Source organism: Myotis lucifugus, unplaced genomic scaffold (assembly GCF_000147115.1).
Source record: "Myotis lucifugus unplaced genomic scaffold, Myoluc2.0 scaffold_2026, whole genome shotgun sequence".
Taxonomy (NCBI): domain Eukaryota; kingdom Metazoa; phylum Chordata; class Mammalia; order Chiroptera; family Vespertilionidae; genus Myotis; species Myotis lucifugus.
Genome location: NW_005873074.1, coordinates 8,101 through 29,962, shown reverse-complemented (window position 1 = coordinate 29,962; position 21,862 = coordinate 8,101). Strand labels below are relative to the sequence as shown.

The following is a 21,862-nucleotide window of genomic DNA, read 5'->3' as shown; positions in this document are numbered from 1 at the left end:
TTCAATTCGTGGCATCTTGGCACCAGAGGCAGAAACTATTGAACTTTCTCAAACTTTAAATAGTCCCTCGGATCCACCTAGAGAGGACACATCATTATTGTCTCCAGCTCAATCTAAGAGCAATTTAGCTATGCCTACTGATCGGAAGGAGAATAAATATCATAAACATGATCATTGGTCCTTTCCAGTCAGTAGAAAGGAGAGAGGCCCTCCCATTCAAAACAGGCTCCCTAAATTAGAAAGGAAGCCTAAACCAGGTCCTGCGGCTCCTATGAGCTCCAGGTCTAAATTTCAAAGGGCGATAAGAGAAGCTGAAGCTAATGGAGATCTTGAATTCTCACTCTGCTTCCCAGTTGCATATGAGAATGAGTTTGGTGAGGACGAAAACAGAAATCATTGTGGGGGATACCATGGTGGGAGTGCCCGTTCTCGGAGCAGCATTTTCCATTCTGGAAAAGGCCAAGGACTGCACAACAACAACACCCCTGACAGTGAGCCAGGGAGGAAGGAAGACAGGAGAGAACGCAGACAGTTTGAGGCTGAGGATTTTTTATCTTTAAATCCTGAATATGAGAGAGAACCAAATCAAAATAAGTCTTTAGCTGCAGGCGTATGGGAGTACCCTCCGAACCCCACATCTAGAGCTCCCAGGATGCTGGTCACTAAGAAAGGCACTGCCAAGGACTTGCAGCTGTCCGGGTTCCCCGCTGGAGGGGCTCCCCTGTCGCAGCCAGTGAAGAACGGGACTGGCCCCAGTGTTTATAAAGGCCTGGTCCCTAAGCCTGCTGCTCCGCCCACAAAACCTACACAATGGAAAAGCCAAACTAAAGAAAATAAAGTTGGGACTTCTTTCTCTCATGAATCTACATATGGTGTTGGCAACTTCCATTCTTTTAAATCAACAGCCAAGAATTTTAGTCCATCAACAACGACAGTGAAAGAGTGTAATCGCTTAAATTCCTCTTCACCTGTTGACAAACTTAATCAGCAGCCTCATCTAACCAAGCTGACACGAATGCGCACTGATAAGAAGAGGGAGTTTCTGAAGGCGTTAAAACGGGACGGAGTGGAAGAGGAGCATGAGGATGAAAGCCATGCTGGCTCCGAGAAGGATGAAGACTCATTTAATTTGCATAACAGCAATAGTACTCACCGGGACAGAAATATAAACGGGAACTTTGATGAAAATGAAATTCCACAAGAGAATGGCAATGCCTCGGTTATTTCCCAGCAGATCATTCGGTCCTCAGCCTTCCCACCGACCCATGTTCTTTCAAGTTCCCTTGAGGCAGAATACAGGTTGTTGAAGGAGATGGGCTGGCAAGAAGACAGTGAAAACGATGAAACGTGTGCTCCCTTAACTGAGGAGGAAATGAGAGAATTCCAAGTTATTAGCGAACAGTTGCAGAAGAATGGTCTGAGGAAAAATGGTATTTTGAAAAATGGCCTGATCTGTGACTTCAAGTTTGGACCCTGGAGAAGCAGCACTTTCCACCTCACAATTGAGAACGATGACACGGAGACCAGCAGCAGCGACACGTCCGATGATGAGGACATGTGAGGTCCCAGCACCTCCGAGGTCTCGTGTGGCTCGTCCTCGTGCAGCCGGGTGGAGTGCCAAGTGAAGAACTATAATTTATGTAGTAAACGCCCCGTTAGAGGAGTTTTGGGGGGACTTCAGTATGAAGATGTGCCTCCTTTTTGTCTGTCCTTATGTCCCAGCTTTGCCCCACATCTCCTTTCCTTTTTCTTTTTTTTAATCTGACTACTTGTTTGCTGGTCTTTGGCCTTTCTCCTTCTCTCCTGAACACAGCCTTTTCTAGAATCTCCCTACCCTACTGTTCCAGGAAGGGCACCTCCCTTTTCTGGGAGTGTCTGGTATATGCCCCATACGTGGAGTTGTCTTGTGCCAAGAGCCTGACATCCTGGGCTGAGAAAGCCCTGTCCTGGGACTCTCCTTTGTCCTGTATTGGCCCCTCTTACCCTCGTGTCAAGAGGGACCCTCTTCTTACAATCAAATTGACTATAGCTATTGCCTGAGCTCTCTGTTCATGCTGAGGTTGAAGCCTCATGGTGGCTGGTACCATGGATCTGTCTCTAGCCCAATGGCGTGAGCTGGGCCCTCCCTGGAGAAGAAACCTGGGTTCCCCAAGATATGTGATCAATGCCGGGGCCCGCCAGCAGGTGAGGGGATCCCAAGGCAGTTGCTGGGCGTGGAGGCCACGGGGGCATAGGCTACCAAGGAGACAGAACTGAACCTCACATCACCCTGCTTGGCCCTGGAAGATGGCTGGTTAGTCAAAGACGGGTAAGATTCCTCAGGGAGGAACAACCTAAGACAGGCACAGTCGCAGAGGGGCCATCAGGAGAGAACTTGGGGGTCAACAGAGGTGGGGCACAGATCCTCACCCCCCCCCCCAACTATGCAGGGGCTTGAACACTCGCCCCTTCTGAGGGAGGTCTCCTGCCCCCATGGCTGCTTCCCACTTCCCATGCCCAGCTCAGATAGGGACCCAGGTAACAGAAAGAGTCTTGGCCCAGCTCAGATCAGGACCAAGGTAAAGACAGAGACTGGCTGACAACAGCTGCCCTCTCACTGCAACAGGACTTGTTTCCCATTTCTACCTTGGACCACAGGGAAAGGGGCAGATGAAGGAAAGGGCTGTGTCAGGATGCTGCCTTCTTCCCTTTCTTCTCCTTTTTTTTTCTAAACACTTACATGCCTTGTAGTTCTTTTGCTTTCTTTTCTTTTTCTCTCTACTACCCTCCATCCTCCATAACAGCTGACCCAGAGGACACAGCTTACTCCTCCTTGGACACCAACACCACCACCAAGCATGGCCGTGATGGACCCTTTGATGCAGCCCTTCAACTTGCTAACACTTCGGGAAGCCCATCGCCAGTGACACCACCCACTAGCCAGACCAACAAAAACAAGCAAACCAACAACTTGAGGACAGCTGAAATCTCTTGACTGAAGAGGCTGGCAACCTTCTAAGGAACGGGGCTCCTTGTGCGCTTCATCCACTATGTTTATAGCTATGCTTATTGTCATTGCTTGCCAGTCTTCTTCTGAGGCTTAAACAGCCCAATCTGAGAGGTGGCCACTGATTTGCATGCGCTATCATTTAAAAAATAAAAAAGGGGGAATTTGCCGGAAGCCGGTCCATCCTTGCTGCTTGACACAGTCGCTGCAGGAAAGAAACATCTGCACAGCATATGTTTCAAGGGACCTGGCATATATAGCATATTGTTCTTAATATGTTTGCTCTCCTTAGTGCCATGTGTTTTAACAAAGGTCACCTCTCTGAGAAAGGTTGTTTCCCCAGGTGGGGATTTTTCCCTAAGGTTAGGGAGGGGATACAACCCCTTAATTAAGTGCCAGGCGGGTAGTTAAGCTACATAATCTTTACTCCCTGGAATGGAGATAAGAAACGCCCTAACCTTTGTAATAGAAATTGACAGGATTAAAATCGGCTGGTATAAATACGGATGTAACAAGACAATAAACATCACATCCTCATCAGATCCTGATCAGTTCCTAACCAGAACTCGACCAGAACTTTGGCTGGAGATCCTGGCTAGAGGTCCTGACTAGGCTGCTGATCAACTGAAGCTGTCTTCGTGTGATTCCTTCTTCGCCGACTCCGTCCACACCTTTGGGGACCCCTGGACCTGCTGGGGTTGGACTCCAGCACTCAGGAACCGGACTGCTCTCTAGCCGCGTTGGACGAGGAAAAGAGAGAAATATAACAGCTAACTAGCTGTGAGGCATCTACAATCTTCATCACACATAAAATGAGAAAAGAAGTTTAAGTACCCTCTAAGGCAGTGGTTCTCAACCTTCCTAATGCCTCAACCCTTTAATACAGTTCCTCATGTTGTGGTGACCCCCAACCATAAAATTATTTTCGTTGCGACTTCATAACTGTAATTTTGCTACTGTTATGAATCTTAATGTAAATATCTGATATACAGGATGTATTTTCATTGTTACAAATTGAACATAATTAAAGCATAGTGATTAATCACAAAAACAATATGTAATTATATATGTGTTTTCCGATGGTCTTAGGCGACCCCTGTGAAAGGGTCATTCGACCCCAAAGGGGTCACGACCCACAGGTTGAGAACTGCTGCTCTAAGGTCATTTTTGACATTACCATACTATAGCTACCTCTCAGTGTGTTTATGCCTTTTGTACATTAAATAAGTCAACCAAATACATATTTTCCTCCTCACCCCTTAGTTTCCCCATGAATAAATGAAAAGTGAAAAACCTGAATTCTGGTATGCAAACAATTTGTTTCTGCTTTTTGAATTAACTTTGATATCCCCATTGAATTGTATTTGAGAATATAGAACTATACCAAAACCTTCTGAGATGACAATCCTCCATTCTTGCAACTAAGATCTTATGATTTTTTTTTTGATTTTTTTGCTGAAAAGTTTTGATATTTTAAAACTATGTTAAGAGAATTCTAAAGAGCTCTACCCGAAAAAGAAAACATGTAAGTAAGTATCGTGAATAATAACCTAAGGAAAGAGGTTAATGAGCTGAATCCACTGGTTCATGTATTGAGTCTTCACTAAAGGAAATAACAACTTAGTGGATGACTGTAGACCACTTATGGGCTGTGAGTGTCCACTCTCTCCTTCTTCCTTTTATGGAGCTTTAACAGGGCAATTGGCTCCCCAGCTACTGATTGCTGTTCTCAGCCTTCTTTGTGCCTAAATGTGAGGTTTGGTCAATGAGTGCAAGTTACAATAGCAACTTCTAGGTCTCATTCTTTAAAAGGGACAAATTACATGCACTGTATCTTCTTTTTCCCCTTCCTGTGTGCTGAAATTCAGATCTGGTGCTAGTGAAGCAGCTTTGCCTTTGAGAAAAACAAACGCAGCAATGACAATGATGGAGCCACAAGATGGAAGGAACCTGGGTTCCTGTATGACTTTACGGAGCAGAGCCACTCTACTTGTGTTGCAGAAGACCAAAGAAATAGCACACGTCCTAGAGAAAGGGAGGGACCTTGTTTATTAACACTAGTGGACTCTGGGAATAATTTCCAAATCAGAGTGAAGTAACACGCAGAGGGCTTCACTTTTTATAACCTTCTGGGGTCTTTGTCTTGCAGATATGGTTCCACCCCCTTTCATGGGCTTACAGAAAGGCCCCCAGGTGTTGGGGGTCCCCAGGCCATATCTGATGATCTGTCCTGGAGCCAGCGATAACGATCTCCCCCACCCCCCTCCAGGGCAGTGCATTGTTCACAGTTTTTATGGCCTGACATGCCTTGCAAGACCAGTTTCCTCCTCACTAGGACTGTAGACTGCTCATCTGTAGACTTTTATGAGAGAGAAATTAAAGTCTACCTTGTTTCAGCTTGAAAATTGTGAGTCTTTTTGTTACAGGAGCTTAACCTGTGCCCGAATTAATGCCATGACTGACAAGGAACTTGAGTTTTTAATAGAAGTCCCATGGGAACTTTTTTAAAAAAATATATTTTATTGATTTTTCACAGAGAGGAAGAGAGAGGGATAGAGAGTTGGAAACATCAATGAGAGAGAAACATTGATCAGCTGCCTCCTGCACACCTCCCACTAGGGATGTGCCTGCAACCAAGGTACATGCCCTTAGTCTGGACCGAACCTGGGACCTTTCAGTCCGCAGGCCAAAGCTCCATCCACTGAGCCAAACCGGTTAGGGCAGGAGATGGGAACTTTTATCATGGATCTGTGATTGCCAGTAAGATCAGGAACAAATACTAGCTTGAATCTAAACAGAGGAAACAATCAGAAAAATCCATATAGAGAAACATTCTGAAAAGCAATTGGTCTGGATTCTTAATTAAAGAAGCCTAAAGGATCATTACAAGTAAATGCAATATGTGATCCCTGATTGCACTCTAAATCCAAATATACATAGATTCATATACAGGGTGGGGCAAAAATAGGTTTACAGTTGCTTGTATGGAAAATAATACAATAATTAATAAATAATAATATAAAAATATACTGTTTCATGTACTCACAACTGTAAATCTACTTTGCCCCACCCTGTATATAGAACATTTTTCATATATCTAAAAAAATTAGAATATGAAATGCATATTGGATAATAAAACAGTATCAGTTAACATTTCTTGAGTATTGCAGTTGCATTGTAGTTATTACAAGAATGTGGGAAACATATACTTAACAATTTAAGGATAAAGTGTTTAATGCCTGCCATTTATTTCCAAATGGTTCTGAAAACTAATAATAATAGTAGTAATAATACTTTTTACATATGGCAAAATATTGACAATTCACAAATCTAGCTGAATTTAGCCTTTGTACTAACATATTTAGCCTTTGTACTAACATATTTGGATTTAGAATGCAATCAGGGATCACATATTGCATTTACTTGTTCTTATAACATTTCTGTAGATTTAAAGTTTTCAAAATATTGGGAAATAACTGTAGTAGGAAATAAATATTGTTTAGACTCTAAGGTAGGAAAATATTCTCAAATTGATTATATAAAAATATGGATATATTTAACTATATTAAAATTAAAGAGTTCTGTTCATAAAAAGAAACCCTAATTCTGTTTATTCTATTTTTGTTAATTTTAACCGCCTGACTCTCCTCATTAGAAATGTAGATTCCATGAAGGCAAAATGTATGTTTTGCTCACTGGCTTATTCCTAGTGGCTACAATAGAGTTAACACATCACAGATACTCAATAAATATAGGGTGACTTCATTACTGAAGGAATAAAGGAATGCATTATTATAATTAAATTCTAATATTAGTTGGTAATCTTTTTAACCAAAGTATAAGGCATTGGGGCTCAGTGGGCTTGGTTAAGATTTGGTTTTGACCAACAATTCCAGAACTAATTTAATTATGTCTGGTGCTCTCATTAATTAACTCCAGAACAATGATCACAGGCACGTCATATAAATTCACTAAGCCATGGTTTCCTTATTTTTAAAATTAGAGAAAATAATAGTAACTACTTCCTAGGGTGAATAGTAAGTGAAACCATTCACAGAAAGTGTTGGATTCATACCAGTACTCAGCTGATGGGAGCTTCTGGGTGTATGTGGGCCTTCCCATCTCTCCATCAGCATCTGTAATGCTCCCACTTCTATGTCGTATGCTCCAGTCACTGTGAACCTCTTTTCCCTGAATATTCATGCTCTCATGTATAGGCTTTTGCATATGCTACTCCCATGGCATAGAATTCCCTTCCCTGTTTAATTGTGCCTATTTTACTTCAGACATCTCTCCCTGGGGAACCTTCTCCACGTTCCACCCCCAGTGTTAGTGTTGCTAATGTACAAACCCTCCTGTGTGCGCACATAGGACCTGGATGGCCAGACATTATGGAATGAGGCTCAAGGGTTGTTAAATGAATGAACTGAAGCACATCCCCAGCATGACCGGGCAGCTTTATAAATGTGCTGACGTAGCACAAAAATGCTCTATGGAGAAATTTAAAAACGAGCAGAGACTAGGAGTTGCTAAAGAGAACTTGCCTTCCTTCTCACCCCTATAACATTTTCTGTGTTGTTACGGATCCTTCTTTATCCATGTCCCCTACAACCTGAGGTAGAGGGAACCGTTAAATCACTCGTTGATCAATCCCCAGGCACTGGCCTTGTTCCCTGACTTGGAGACATGAAGGCAGCCCTTCTGGAAAAAGAGAAAAACTTTCCTACCCAGACTCAGAGCACAAGTTCACAGCCCTGGGATTTGATCTCTGGGAAAGCTCACAACCACCCAACACGTGCCACGGTTTTGTTGCCTTGTGAGTCACCGAGCCTGGCACCTGGGCTGATAATGTCCTATTAATATCAGGCATGAGTCTCCATGGCATGCAGGGGTAAGGCAGGATCTGCCTACTCTCATTGTAACCTTGAAAGGAAGTGGCTTTGAAGATGACTGCTTGCCTAGAGGTAGAAAAAAGTTGGCAAGACAGAGTGTTTCCCTCTGGTTACTCCATTCCCTCCACTGCCCTCTGGCTTGGTTCCTATTCCCTGTATCAAAAACAAGTTGTCCTCTCTCATGTCTGAGTACAGCTGAGGTAATTTCTGTCCAAATTGGCTTCCAGGGCGGACACCCAAACTTCAAGGACTTACAGTCTGTACTCAGATCATCGTATGGGCGTCTGAGGTGGGGTACACAGACTCCATTGGAGCTGAGTTCTGCTGACTTTGAAGGCTCTGCACCTCTGGGGTTTGGGGTGAAGCTTGTCTTCCAAGCGAGTTTGTGAGGGTTAACCATAATACGTGTTAGTCACGTAAACTGAGCACAATATCAAAGACACCTGTGTTGCAGATATTGGAGAAGAGCAAGGCTGCTCTTATCCAAAAGTTGACCAAAATGCCACATCGTATCATCTATCCTATTATTCTAATTATTTCATCAGGATTTACGGGGACAGGAAATTCTTACAATTGGTTCAATTCAAGAAACAATTAACGAGCAACTACTGTATGCCAGCAACATGCACATGGCGTAGAAGTAAAAAAAGACAAAGCTTGGTCCTGTCCTTGGGAAACACAGACCAGTTACTCCAATCACAATCCCACCTTCATCATTCCATTGGCAAAAACTCTCACATTTGTTCTCCCTTCACTAAAGGCTATCCATTTCTTCAATGAACTTAGTTTCCCATGTCTGGAGTCTTTCTATCCAGTTCTTTAAAAACACTTTCTTGAGGTACATTTTAGAACGATATACACAGCCTTCCTGCTCTAGACAAAGCATGAATTTCTATAAGATGGAGTCCTAATTTTTGCTTATTTCTCATCGCTTATAGGTGACATCCAATGACAGGTTAAGGCTTGTTGACATTAGGAGCACATTAGAATGATGTCTTCATTATTGGACCATGAGCTATCAGGTAAAGTGTGACAGCTGCCAAAGCTTGTTTGCCTAACTGTGATAGGGTATATTTACACATAAGCATCCTGACACGCCTATGCCACTTTACTGACAACTTATCCCTCACCTTGGTAGTTTGACTGACTGTCTACTTGACTTCTCAATAGCTCAATGATAGTTCTGTTCTTTGGTGAATATCCTTTTGAAGGACTTTTTGAAAAAGGAGGTTTCATGATGAGAAACTGGAATCAAGAAACATGGTACAAGGGGCTTAGGAACCAGACCAACTTAAAATTGTGTCCTACCTCTGCCACTTACTCTGTACATGAACTTGGCCAAATATTCCTGAGATTGGGTTTCCTTAGCAGCAAAATGAGGTGAAAATATTTACTATACCGAGGTGTGAGGAGGATTAAGAACAATGCCCACTAAATATGTACATTTAGAGAGTGCCTACAGGAGTGTCTAATAGAATGTTCTGCAATAATGAAAATTCCCTATTCTGGCTACCTTATATGGTAGTTACTAGTCATATGTGAGTACTGATTATTTGCAATGTAGCTAGTGTGACTAAGGAACTGAATTTTTAACTTTATTTCATTTACATTTAAATGAAATATAAATACCCATGCAGTACCTGTATTAGACATCACAGGCCTCGACTATGTTAGGCTCTCAGTAGATGATAGTTACTGATATGACTAATAATGGAAAGTTTTGATTTCCTGAAAGATTGTCTAAAACAAAGAAAAAACAAAAACAACTCCAACAAACCAAGAATTGTCATTGAAATTTTCTATGAGACTTTATGGCATATTAACGTATGTTAATATGGATGGCCTTTCAGGTGCTCACATCTCTGTGTTTTTTATCTATCCTGAGACTGGCAGCTACACCAGGACTTGTGTCCCTCCTCACTGCTGGCCTGGCCATCTCTGCTGCCATTATGTTCATTAAAAAAGAGTCCTCTGGGAGGGAACCAAGATGGCAGCATAGGTTAACGCCAGAGTTTGCTGCCTCGAACAACCACTTCAAAAATACAACTAAAAGACGAAACGGACATCATCCAGAACCACAGGAAGGCTGGCTGAGTGGAAGTTCTACAACCATACCGAGACTCAGAGGAGGCGCAGTGCTGAAGTGAAATGCTGAGGTGCGGAGTGCATGTGGAGTGGGCCGGCAGCGGAGGGCGCGGTTGTTGTTTTCAATCGGGAGGGAGTTTCAGACTCTGAGCTCCAGATCCAGGGGAGTCTCTAGGGACCCAGACTCGGACGGGAGAAGCGGGAAGGCAGCTTTCTCTCCGAGGTTTGCAGCGGTTGCAGAGCCGCTGGGGATGGAACTGAGAGCAGCCATAACTGCTCGCTCCGCCCGCCCTGTAGATCCCCGGGGACCCGCCCCGCCCAAGCCCAGCACAGAGGCATTTGCCGGATAGCCTCAGGCAAAGGCTAGATTAGCACCGCCCTAGAGTTCCAGCACAGAAGCTCTTCCACTGCAGACACAGCTGACTCTCATAGCCAGTTAGCCTGGAGGTCAATTCACCCCCAGTATTACCGACAACAATCAAGGCTTAACTACAACAAGACTGCGCACAAAGACCACAAGGGGGTGCACCAAAAAAGCATAAAAAATGCGGAGACAAAGAAACATGACAGAAATGGAGGATATAGAGCTAAAAAACGCACTTTTAAGGTCTTTCAATAATCTTCTAGAAACTGCCGATAAACTTGATAAGATCCTCAAGAAATCTAATGAGACCCTCGATGTTGTGATAAAGAACCAACTAGAAATTAAGCGTACACTGACTGAAATAAAGAATATTATACAGACACCCAACAGCCGACCAGAGGAGCGCAAGAATCAAGTCAAAGATTTGAAATGCGAAGAAGCAAAAAACACCCAACCGGAAAAGCAAAATGAAAAAAGAATCCGAAAATACGAAGATAGTGTAAGGAGCCTCTGGGACAGTTTCAAACGTACCAACATCAGAATTATAGGGGTACCAGAAGATGAGAGACAGCAAGATATTGAAAACCTATTTGAAGAAATAATGACAGAAAACTTCCCCCACCTGGTGAAAGAAATGGACTTACAGGTCCAAGAGGCGCAGAGAACCCCAAACAAAAGGAATCCAAAGAGGACCACACCAAGACACATCATACTTAAAATGCCAAGAGCAAAAGACAAAGAGAGAATCTTAAAAGCAGCAAGAGAAAGAGACTCAATTACCTACAAGGGAATACCCATACGACTGTCAGCTGATTTCTCAACAGAAACTTTGCAGGCCAGAAGGGAATGGCAAGAAATATTCAAAGTGATGAATACCAAGAACCTATAACCAAGATTACTTTATCCAGCAAAGCTATCATTCATAATTGAAGGTCAGATAAAGAGCTTCACAGATAAGGAAAAGCTAAAGGAGTTCATCACCACCAAACCAGTATTATATGAAATGCTGAAAGGTATCCTTTAAGAAGAGGAAGAAGAAGAAAAAGGTAAAGATACAAATTATGAACAACAAATACGCTTCTATCAACAAGTGAATCTAAGAATCAAGTGAATAAATAATCTGATGTACAGAATGAACTGGTGATTATAATAGAATCAGGGACATAGAAAGGGAATGGACTGACTATTCTTGGGGGGGAAAGGGGTGTGGGAGATGCGGGAAGAGACTGGACAAAAATCGTGCACCTATGGATGAGGACAGTGGGTGGAGAGTGAGGGCGGAGGGTGGGGCGGGAACTGGGAGGAGGGGAGTTATGGGGGGGGAAAAAGAGGAACAAATGTAATAATCTGAACAATAAAGATTTAATTAAAAAAATAAAAGAGTCCTCCTGAGACCCTAGGCGAGAATCCTGTTCCCCTGATGCTGCAACCCTCCAAACACCAAAGACACCATAATAGCTCCTAGAAAGAGTGTGTTCCTTGGGTGTTTAAGATCAACCCCATCCAGCCTTGGCTTGGTGACTCAGTGGGTTGGAGTGTTGTCCATATACCACAAGGTTGAGGGTTCAATTTCTAGATAGGGCACATACCTAGGTTGCACGTTCAATCCCAGGTCGGGGCACACCTGGGAGGCAACTGATAGATGTTTCTCTCTCTCGCTGTCTCCCTTCTTCTCTCTTTAAAATCAATAAAACATATCTTAGGGGGAGGATTTTAAAAAAGATCAGCTCTACCCAGAAGCTTTTGCGTCAAATCCCACGCTACTATACACTTTGTTCACTTGTTGTCACCACAACACAAAACAGGCTTCAAGATTATTCAGTTCAGCCAGCAAATACTGCTGGAAGTAATTTTATCACTCTCACATTTCTCATTAGTAACTCTATACCAGTTTCTAAAAATACCAACCATCTGAGCCAGGTGACCCTGGAGGCCTCAAGGTCTTCAATAGTTGGGCTTCAATAGTTCTGACCTCTCCGAACTCTAGTGAGTCCAGCAATGAGATGGTTCTAATTACGAAAATTCCTTTGTTTATGGTTTAGAGTCTTGGATTTATAGTCTGGATAATTAGGACTGATTCTGAAATGTAGCAGTTGAAACAAAGTGAACTAGAGACTAGTTACATGCTTTAGAAACCAGACTGATATTAGAATTTGCTAGAAATCGCATAAGGATGTGGAAAATGATGAGGCATTAGCCAGAAACGTGAGCAAGCAAAAAAGTATTGGCCAGATAGGCATACTACTTTGAGGGACTGATAACAAATAGGTAAAAAACACAGTGAGATGAATATTTAAGCTAGAAGGATCTGAGGTAAACTAGATAATCTGTTTGTTCTACAAAGAGAACTGACGCCTACATTCTGATTTGCCCAGAGTTCTTCAGTTAGCTAATGGCAGCACCGGAACCCTATCTCTTGGCTGTCATTCTCGTGTCCGCTCTGATGGCCTTTTAGATGCTCATGTCTCACATCGTTTTGTCCTTTCCTGATATACCAGAAATAAATAATTTTCTTCCTATGGAGCACCAATCCCTTGGGCAAGGGAAGTCAACTTCCTCATTAAAGATGAGGTTCTTTATTCAGCCCAGGGCTTCTCAGCAGTCCCAGAGCTCAAAGGAAGGCAGCTGGGTTGGTGGACTTGTGAGTCGTGTTGGCATGGAGCATGAGGAGCTCCACCTACTGCGTCCTACTATATCAAATTTGGGACCTCTAGTAGGAACTAAGTAAGAATTCAGTCCCTAGGGATGCAGAGTTTGCTGAGCAGATGCTTGAGAATTATCAGATAATACAGAACGTATTGTTTACTCTTTAAGGGAAACGTGATGTAGTCACTCAACAGAATCTCAACTTCCGGACACAGGAACAAAGTCCTGACCCACCCTCTTTAAAGGCAAATTCCTGCTATGGATTCAACTAAGAACTTTAGGAACAAGAGTGTCCACCACACAGCAGGGGATGCTCCTGGCCTGTGAGGCTGGGAGAGCACTAAAGTTTATCTTGAGAGTTGACTTATTCATCCCACAGACATTTCTTGAGCATGTATCACATTCTATTCTAGTGACTGCAAAAACTATAAAATACGAAAGTCATTGAATCCATCAGAAATATTTACTGTGCCAAAACCGGTTTGGCTCAGCGGATAGAGCGTCGGCCTGCAGACTGAAAGGTCCCAGGTTCGATTCCGGTCAAGGGCATGTACCTTGGTTGTGGGCACATCCCCAGTAGGAGATGTGCAGGAGGCAGCTGATCGATGTTTCTCTCTCATCGATGTTTCTAACTCTCTATCCCTCTCCCTTCCTCTCTGTAAAAAATCAATAAAATATATTTAAAAAAAAATAATTTAAAAGAAATATTTACTGAGTGCTATCAGTGCTCTGGTGCTAAACATGCAGATTGCTCCTGTCTTCTGCGATTCTGTAGCACTTTGTTGGCACCTCTACAAGGGCCCAGTTTGATTTTTACTGTTTATTTGTGCATATTTGTTCCCCCTTTCCTCCAGACAAGGAATGGTGACTTCTTCATGATAGCTTAGTAAAAGATAGGCACTGCAGCCAATTAAGCCGACCATGCTCTTTTCCCCATGGGGGCCTGGTGTGCAATGGCTGCAAACAGCTGCATCCTTGGTAGTGTACGCAACCTGTTGCTAGTAAGGGTTGCCTTAAGGGACCTTGGATACAGCCCTTTCTGGTGGACACTCGTGTCTGAACTCATGCTGCCCCCAATCTAGCCTCCAAACAGGCATGCGGGGTGCCTTTGGAAAGCCCCAAGGCACAGTGGCCAGAGTCCACAATGGCCAAGTCATCATGTCCATCCGCACCAAGCTGCAGAACAAGGAGCATGTGATCAAGGCCCTACACAGAACCAAGTTCAAGTTCCCTGGCTGCCAGAAGATCCACATCTCCAAGAAGTGGGGCTTTACTAAGTTTAATGCGGATGAGTTTGAAGACATGGTGGCCAAGAAGCGCCTCATCCCAGATGGCTGTGGGGTCAAATACATCCCTAATCGTGGTCCCCTGGACAAATGGCAAGCCCTGCACTCGTGAGGGTCTTGGTGCTGCTTACACCCACCAATAAATCAACTTTCTATAAAAAAAAATAGGCAAATCTGATAGCTATTGCCAGAGACCAATAAAATTTATGGTAACCAAGTCTTTATAATTCAGTTCAATTCAACAAGTACCTGTTGCTTATCTACTATGTGTTTAACATTGTGCTAGGTGCCATGGGTATTGTTATGGACTGAATGTTTGTGTGCCCCCACCCCCCCCCAAAAAAAAGTTTATATGTTGAAATATAACCCCTCATGTGATGATGTTAGAAGGTGGAACCTTCAGGAGGCAATTCGATCATGAAGGTGGCACCCTGGTGATGGGATTAGTGCCTTTATAAGAGACCAGAATGCTCGCCAGCTCTTTTCAGTAAGTGAAGACACACCCAGAAATCAGCCATCTGTACCCCAGAAGAAGGCTGTTATCAGAACAGACCATCTGTGATCTCAGTCTTCCAGCCTCTTGAACTGTGAGAAATAACTTTCTGTTGTTGATAAGCCACCCACACCATGGTGTCTTACTTTAGCAGCCTCAGCTGACTAAGACAGACATATACAACTACCTAAAGTTGTATACCCTACCCTTCAGAGCTTTGCAGTCTTTTGTGGGGTTCAGGGAGGGGAGAACAGATAAATACCAATGCAACCCAGCGCTGAATTGAAATAACTAAATGAGAACATGCAATAATCCAACCAGGTATTTGATAAAGGGAGAGAGCAGTGTAGCTGAAAAGATATCACCAGGAAGCTGGGACCTCAGCTGGGCCTTGAATGATGAATTGGTGAATCAGAGAGTGGGTAGGTCGTTTAGGTGACAGGGTGAAACGTGAGGGAAGGCAAGAAGGAATGAAGAGGACTTGAGTCTAAAGTGGAGGGTAAGTGTTAGGCATTGGTAGAAATTTGCTTGTTTCCTGTTTGCCAATTTCTGAGGTGCAACAAAAGTCAGGTTGGATGTGTTTTCTAATTCTACATGTATTTTTGGTTGTGCAAGATCAGCCAATCTAGAAGGATTCTGTTCAGGATCCTACCACTCAAAATTATCAAATAATCAGGTAGTTGGAGGAATATCTTCACCTTCTGTAATTGAGAAAATTGGGGAAGTGTCTTAGTCTTCTACATTGAAGGCAGTGATTCTCAAACTTTAGCTTGCATCAGAATCACCGGGGAGCTTGTGGGAAGACATATTCCTGGGCCCCTCCTGAAGAGTTCCTGATTCAGTAGATCATGGCTGGGCCTGAGAATATGCACTTTTATCAAGTTCCTGGTGATGTGGATGCTGCAGTTTGGAGACCACACTTTGAGAACCGTTGACTGAGAGGAAAGCTGAAGTGGGTTCTTCTGTCCCAGCTTATAACACTCGATAGTGATGCCAGCCACCAGCATGAGGAAACTTCATATCAAAACCTAAGTATAAAAATAAAGTATGTATGTGGTTAAATGAACTGAGTGTATTTTTTGAGATTGTAGGATATAAAAAACAAACAATACAGTGTGACTCCTAAGGCTACCAGGCCTTTTAATGCAATAGTGAGCAGGGCCATATCAACTTGAAATCACAAAATGGTTTTGTGTTTGGCCCTTGGCATAGCATCGGTATATCAGTGAGAATTCTCCAGAGAAACAGAACCAATGGGATGTGTGTATATGTAGAAAGAGATTTATTTTGAGGGGTTGATTCATGCAATTGTGGAGGCTTGGCAAGCCCAAAATCTGATGGAGGAGGCCAGCAGGCTGGAGACTCAGAAAAGAGTTGTGGATTTAGTCCAAAGGCAGTTTGCTGGCGAACCAGGAAGAGCCAATATTATAGATGAAATCCTAAGGCATCTGCTGGTAGAATTCTCCTTGCATGGGGCAGGTAGCCTTTTGTTGTAGTCACACCTTCAATGGATCGGATGACACCTTCTCATATTATTCTGCCTTCCTGGAAGTCCACTGACTTAAATCTCATCCATAAACACACTCACAGAAACATCCAGAATAATGTTTGACCAAATATCTGTGCGCAATGGCCCAGCCAAGTTGACACATAAAATTAGCCATCCTAATGGGTTTATTTCATTTTATTCTGTCTATTTCATTTTTGTTTTCAGGTTTGGTTCAATTCAATTCAACAAGTGTTTCACCTGCCCAATAATTGCAGGACACTGTAATTCAGTGAGGGGAAGTTATAAAGACTTAATTGTGAAAGAGTTTGTGGTTTATTTATTTCTTCATTTTGTAAAGCCTCTCAGTGTAGTTTAATTTTAGACTGAAACAGTTACTAAGATTTTGGTTTAGGGATGCATCTGTGGTTGGGGGCTGGGAGTTGGAGAGGATCCTGGCTTTGCCGCAGCAGTGTTCACTCTGGGAAACTATCATGCCAGCAGATGGCTGACAGTGGGAAACATCACAGGTGATGCCTTGTGGGTGTTGGTGGAAGAGGTGTGAGGGAGCACTAGGGGAGGTGAGTGGGGAAACTGGGAAGATATCAATCTTAGGGACTGACCCTTTGCTCCAGCTTGGGACTTATCTGGGCCCTGGGAAGTAAAGGCCTTTAGACTAGAACTAAGGGAGGTGTTTGTGGTTTTTTTTCCCCCCATTTAACTCTAAGACCAGGGGACCACTTTAATTTCCAGATGAAAAAAAATGTTAAGAATGGGTTAAATAAGAGTGTAGTGGCTCAATGGTGATTCCGACCCCACTAAAAGGGTACGTCCATGTCAATTCCTGGAATCTATGAATATGACTTTATTGGAAAAGGGTCTTTGCAGATGTACTTAAGTTAAAGATCTTGAGATGAGATCATTCTGGATTATTGGGGTGGGTCCCAAATCCAATGACAAATGAATGCCCTCATCCTATATAATAAAAGGGTAATATGGAAATTGACCAAACCACAGAACGACCGGTTGCTATGATGGGCACTGACCACCAGGGGGCAGATGCTCAACACAGGAGCTGCCCGCTGGTTCCCACAGGGGGAGTGCAGCTCAGCCACAAGCCGGGCTGATGGCTGGTCAGCACAGTGGCCCACCTCCACAGCAGCACTAAGGATGTCCGACTGACGGCTTAGGCTGGGCTGAGGGACTCCCTCCCCAGTGTACAAATATCGTACACTGGGCCTCTAGTAAGAGATACACAGAGAAGGTGTGAAGAGGGAGGCTGAGACTAGAGTGATGAGACCACAAGCCCTGGAACACCTGTGCCACCAATCGTGGGACGAAACAAAGATTCTCCCCTAGGGGCCCTGGAAGAAGGACAGCCCTGCAGGATTTCAGACTTCTGGCCTCCAGAACTGTGTGAGAATACCTTTTGTTGTTTTAAATCACCATGTTTGTTGTAGTTTGTTATGGCAGCCTCAGGAAAGTAATACAGAGAGTTTTCCTACTTCTTCTCAGAATACCAATTGGCTTTGGCCTGGCAGGGTCCTGGGAAGTGCAGCACTGAAGCACAACAGAGCATGTAATCTGTGTAACCCATGGGAGGCAGCAGTCCTTGGCCAGAGCATCTCAATGGTGGGAACCAAGGCAGTGGTGGGGGCCCTCCAGCCATGTCTCGGCAGCACACATTGTCTCAGCACTGGAAGATTTTTGAAGTGATACTAAAAAATGAGCTCAGGCAATTCAAACTCCTGGATCCAGGCCAGTGATGAAGGGTGCAGCCCTCACCCCTCTTACCTGGGGCTGTATCAATCCATGTGGAGATGAGTTTGCCATATGTCTCACTGTGTACCCACACATTTTTTTTGGTCTTAACATCCTACTGACAAATGCATAGGGGTAATAGGTGGTGTATCTAGGCCTAACTAAGTATTACTGACCACTTTCTCTTTACCTAGTCTTGCCCCTGTGGGCACTTGAAGTCTAATTTGAATAGTCAGGATGAATTACCCAACTCTGGAACCCACATATGATACCTAGAACGACTTAATGAAGACCACATTCTGGAATCAGAACTAAATATATTTACTATGTGTATACTGATTGTGATATGAATATACAGTAAATCCTCATAATAATATTTAATAATTAAGAAATAATTATCATCCTCATAATAAGTCCATTAGGCTCCATGGATTCCATATTTGTGAATTCACCTACTTGCTAAAATGTATTTATAACTCCAAATCAATAGTCCTGGTACTTTTGCAGTTCTTGTTGACATGCACAGAGAATAGAAAAGTTTGAGTCATCTGATGTACACTTTCCCAGCTGAGGTCAAACAAGGTGACACTCTGCATTCTTGTTTCAGTCCTCATACTGTAACCAAGGGTCCTTTTGTTGGTCTATTTGGTGCCATGATTTTTGCACTTTTGTTGTTGGTGGTGATGGTTTCACTGTTTAAAATGGCCCACAAGCACAATGCTGAAATGTTTGGTGTTCCCAAGTGCAAGAAGTCTGTGATGTACCTTAAGGAGAAAATACACGTTAGGTAAGTTTTATTTTGGCATGAGGTATAGTGCTGCTGTTGAGTTCAATATTAATGACTCAAAATATATATTAAATAAGGAGTCTTTAAACAAATGCACATAAAACAAGGTTATCTACTGATCAGTTGATGAAAATATTGTGGTCAGAGGCTCATAGAAACTTAGCCCTGTATTTCCCCTGGGAGCATGGTTCATTATTCACTAATTTGTGATGACTTTACAGAACATAACTACCATGACTAATGAGAAGCAGCTGTATGAGATTACAAAAATTTTTCAGTGTCAATCTGACATAAATTTCCAAGTGTTCTCATGAAAGGTTCTTAAAGAAACTCTGCCCAGTTCATTCTGGTGCCCCTTCTCCACATCTTGTCTCACCCTGCTAATGCCTCCCCTCCCCCAACACATCTATTCCATGAAGCTTCCTCTCATTCTGTTCCAGGTTGAATTCCATGGTCTACTCTCAGGTCCCTTCTAATCATGGGTGCAATGTCCTTGGTCTTTTCATAGACACATACTCAAAGTTCACTCTATATAAAAAATATATGGAGGTTAACTATCTTTAATTTCTTTGCAAAAATGCCAACTTTCTGCTTGTTGACTTAGGAAAGCTTTTCTTTGTGCCCCATTATTGCACCTATGTTTTGTGCCAGTTCAGCATTCCCTCTGTTAAGGAGAAATTTTTTTGCATGTTTTTGGAATTAAAAACCTATATTTTATTGTGAAGCACCATGACACTGCCTTGTTGTATTATACTTCCCCTCCCATCCTTCCTCCTCCCAGCCATCAGCATACAGATAGATAGATGTAACATATATATGTCCAAATAAAATATTTGGACATATAGAGGGCCGGTGTATGAATTCATGCATGGGTGGGGTCCCTTGGCCTGGCTGGCGATGGGGGCCATTGGGGCAGCGGGAGGTTGGCCAGGGGGAGGGGCCGCGGGAGGTTGGCTGTGGGAGTGCACTGACCACCAGGGGGCAACTCCTGCATTGAGTGTCTGCCCCCTGGTGGTTAGTGCACTTCATAGTGACCAGTCGACCGGTTGTTCGGTAGTTTGGTTGCTTAGGCTTTTATATATATAGACAATGTATATATACACAAATACTTTATAATTATACTATTATTAATAGAGTATTGTTAATTGTCAGTACTCTGACATAGCATTTAATATTATCTCAAATCCTAGTAACTAACACATGAGCCATATGTAGCTCTTCACAATCTTTTAGTAATAGGAGAGGAGCCTCAATGAAGGGACTTATTCTGAGTAACTTAGATTTTTAAAAAAAATATGTTTTTATTGATTTTAGAGAGAGGAAGAGAGAGGTAGAGGAGGAGGGATAGAAACATCAATGATGAGAGAGAATCATTGGTTGGCTGCCTCTTGCACACCCCCTACTGGGGATCAAGCCTGCAACCTGGGCATGTGCCATGACCAGGATCCAATTGTGACCTCCTGGTCTATGGGTCAAGGTTCAACCACTAATCCATACCAGCCAGGCTGAGTAACTTAGATTTTACACACTTTTATCCCAGAAGGGAGAAAGTCGCTGTTGCCTACAATCTTAGGAATTCTGTCCTGTGGCAATATCGTAAGAGTCAGCTTGGTCTGCTTTTTAAATGCTTCTTTAAGAGAGTATTTTCAAACCTTTATTTGAAGCTCATCTCAAAGTGAGAAGCCAACACTTGGGCAATTAAAATAAAGATATTTCACCCATGCTTAATTCACTGGAAAAACTGGAGAAAATAGTTCCTAGGGAGAAATCAGGAGACAGAAAGTCTTAACACAAAGCAAGAAACCCTGGCCTGTCCCACTATGAGGGCTTCCTCTGATGGCTGGTACTTGTGCTGTAGTATATTGGTGTTGCGTGCAATTACATTTTTAGATCTTTATTTCATAGGTTAAGAGATAAAGTGTACCTCTGTTTCCTCTAAAGGAAGCTTACTAGCTCTAGGTTAAAAGAACAATGTGAGCAAAAAAGATCCAGGATTGGAGGTTGGCCGAAGGAAAAAGGTTTAATTGAGAAAGGACAGGGTGTCCTCAGTGGGGAAATAGTATGCAGTGTCAGAAACGGGTCTCATGGTGACTGGGAACACAGAGGCAATCTGTTGCTGGACATCTCAGCTCTGGAACTTCAAGGATTCCACATTCACTAGCAAATCCAGAAGTCGGGAGGTGGGGCGTGGGAAAATACTTGGCTGTGGTCGCCTCTCTGTAAATGGCAGCAGTGACTAGGGACACAAAGACCTTTGAGAAAGCAGCCAATTTCCTCCCCGCACAGCCCCCCACCATGAGAGATTACATGAGAGGAAATTTGCTTAGCTCATAACAAAGTTTATTAGTTTAGCAGATCTGTTTGTTTAATGAGTGTCCATTTTTGAAGACTCCATTCATCAAACTGGCTTAGGCCCAGTGGTCTATGGCAAAGACTGTCAGAGACCCCACAAAGACAGCATACAGAAAGAACCTGCAACCCAGGGCTTGGGGAAGTTTGAAATAAACACAAGAATCAAAGATAAATACCAACTGCTGAAGGGAATGAGCTAATTTTCTCAAGGCTAACTAGATGGATGTCAAAGGAAACTGCCATGTTTCTTGGTAGGCATAGGAACGAAGCACAGGAGGCACCAGAATGGCTGACGTGCCTACCAGACTAATAATTCTAGATGAGTCTCAAGGCTATGCTGGGCTTTGGTCAATTTTTTTGTCCAAGTATCAGTGCAAACCATGTTCTAGCTAGGAGATGCCGAGACTCAAAACTGGGAAGACGGAATTCTGCCATTGAGTTCTGAGGGCAAATGTGGGGATAGAAATAAGAGACCTAGTCAAGATGAGGAAAGATGGTAGATAATGGTAGAGCCCATACTTGGCTCAACTCCAGGCGGCACCACTCACATTGTAGTCCATATGAATGGTGCCCGAGAGGCCTGGGCTGTGTAACCTGTACTCCTTGCAGTTGTGGATAGTGAATTGGACCAGGGAACAAAAGGGAGATTGTATCTAAGCTAAGAATGAGCTAAAGTTTCCACACTTTTATTTGCTCTCTATTTTAATAGCATAGATATCCTGGG

At 43.2% G+C, this 21,862-nt stretch overlaps 1 protein-coding gene, 1 non-coding gene and 1 pseudogene across 2 annotated transcripts; all 3 read left to right on the top strand.

Moving 5' to 3' along the window:
• The first annotated feature begins 353 nt into the window (after nucleotides 1–353).
• On the top strand, nucleotides 354–1,561 carry LOC102437180 (annotated as a pseudogene).
• A 7,308-nt stretch (nucleotides 1,562–8,869) lies between these two features.
• Nucleotides 8,870–14,378, top strand: LOC102436865 (60S ribosomal protein L10-like). Its single transcript, XM_006108286.3, has 2 exons — nucleotides 8,870–8,900; nucleotides 13,992–14,378. Exons 1-2 carry the CDS (start codon nucleotides 8,870–8,872, stop codon nucleotides 14,369–14,371), a joined length of 411 nt encoding a protein of 136 aa, XP_006108348.1. The 3' UTR covers nucleotides 14,372–14,378.
• LOC111824532 lies at nucleotides 13,874–14,008 on the top strand. The gene has a single exon (XR_002827627.1). It is a non-coding gene; the product is annotated as a small nucleolar RNA SNORA70 (small nucleolar RNA).
• Nucleotides 14,379–21,862: the final 7,484 nt, after the last annotated feature.

Excerpts from the sequence above, each read along its gene's own strand:
- LOC102436865 (XM_006108286.3), top strand. The coding sequence starts at position 8,870 with ATGTCTTCATTATTGGACCATGAGCTATCAG. Across the intron at positions 8,901-13,991 it reads ATTGGACCATGAGCTATCAG|GGACCTTGGATACAGCCCTT; the intron begins GTAAAGTGTGAC and ends GGTTGCCTTAAG.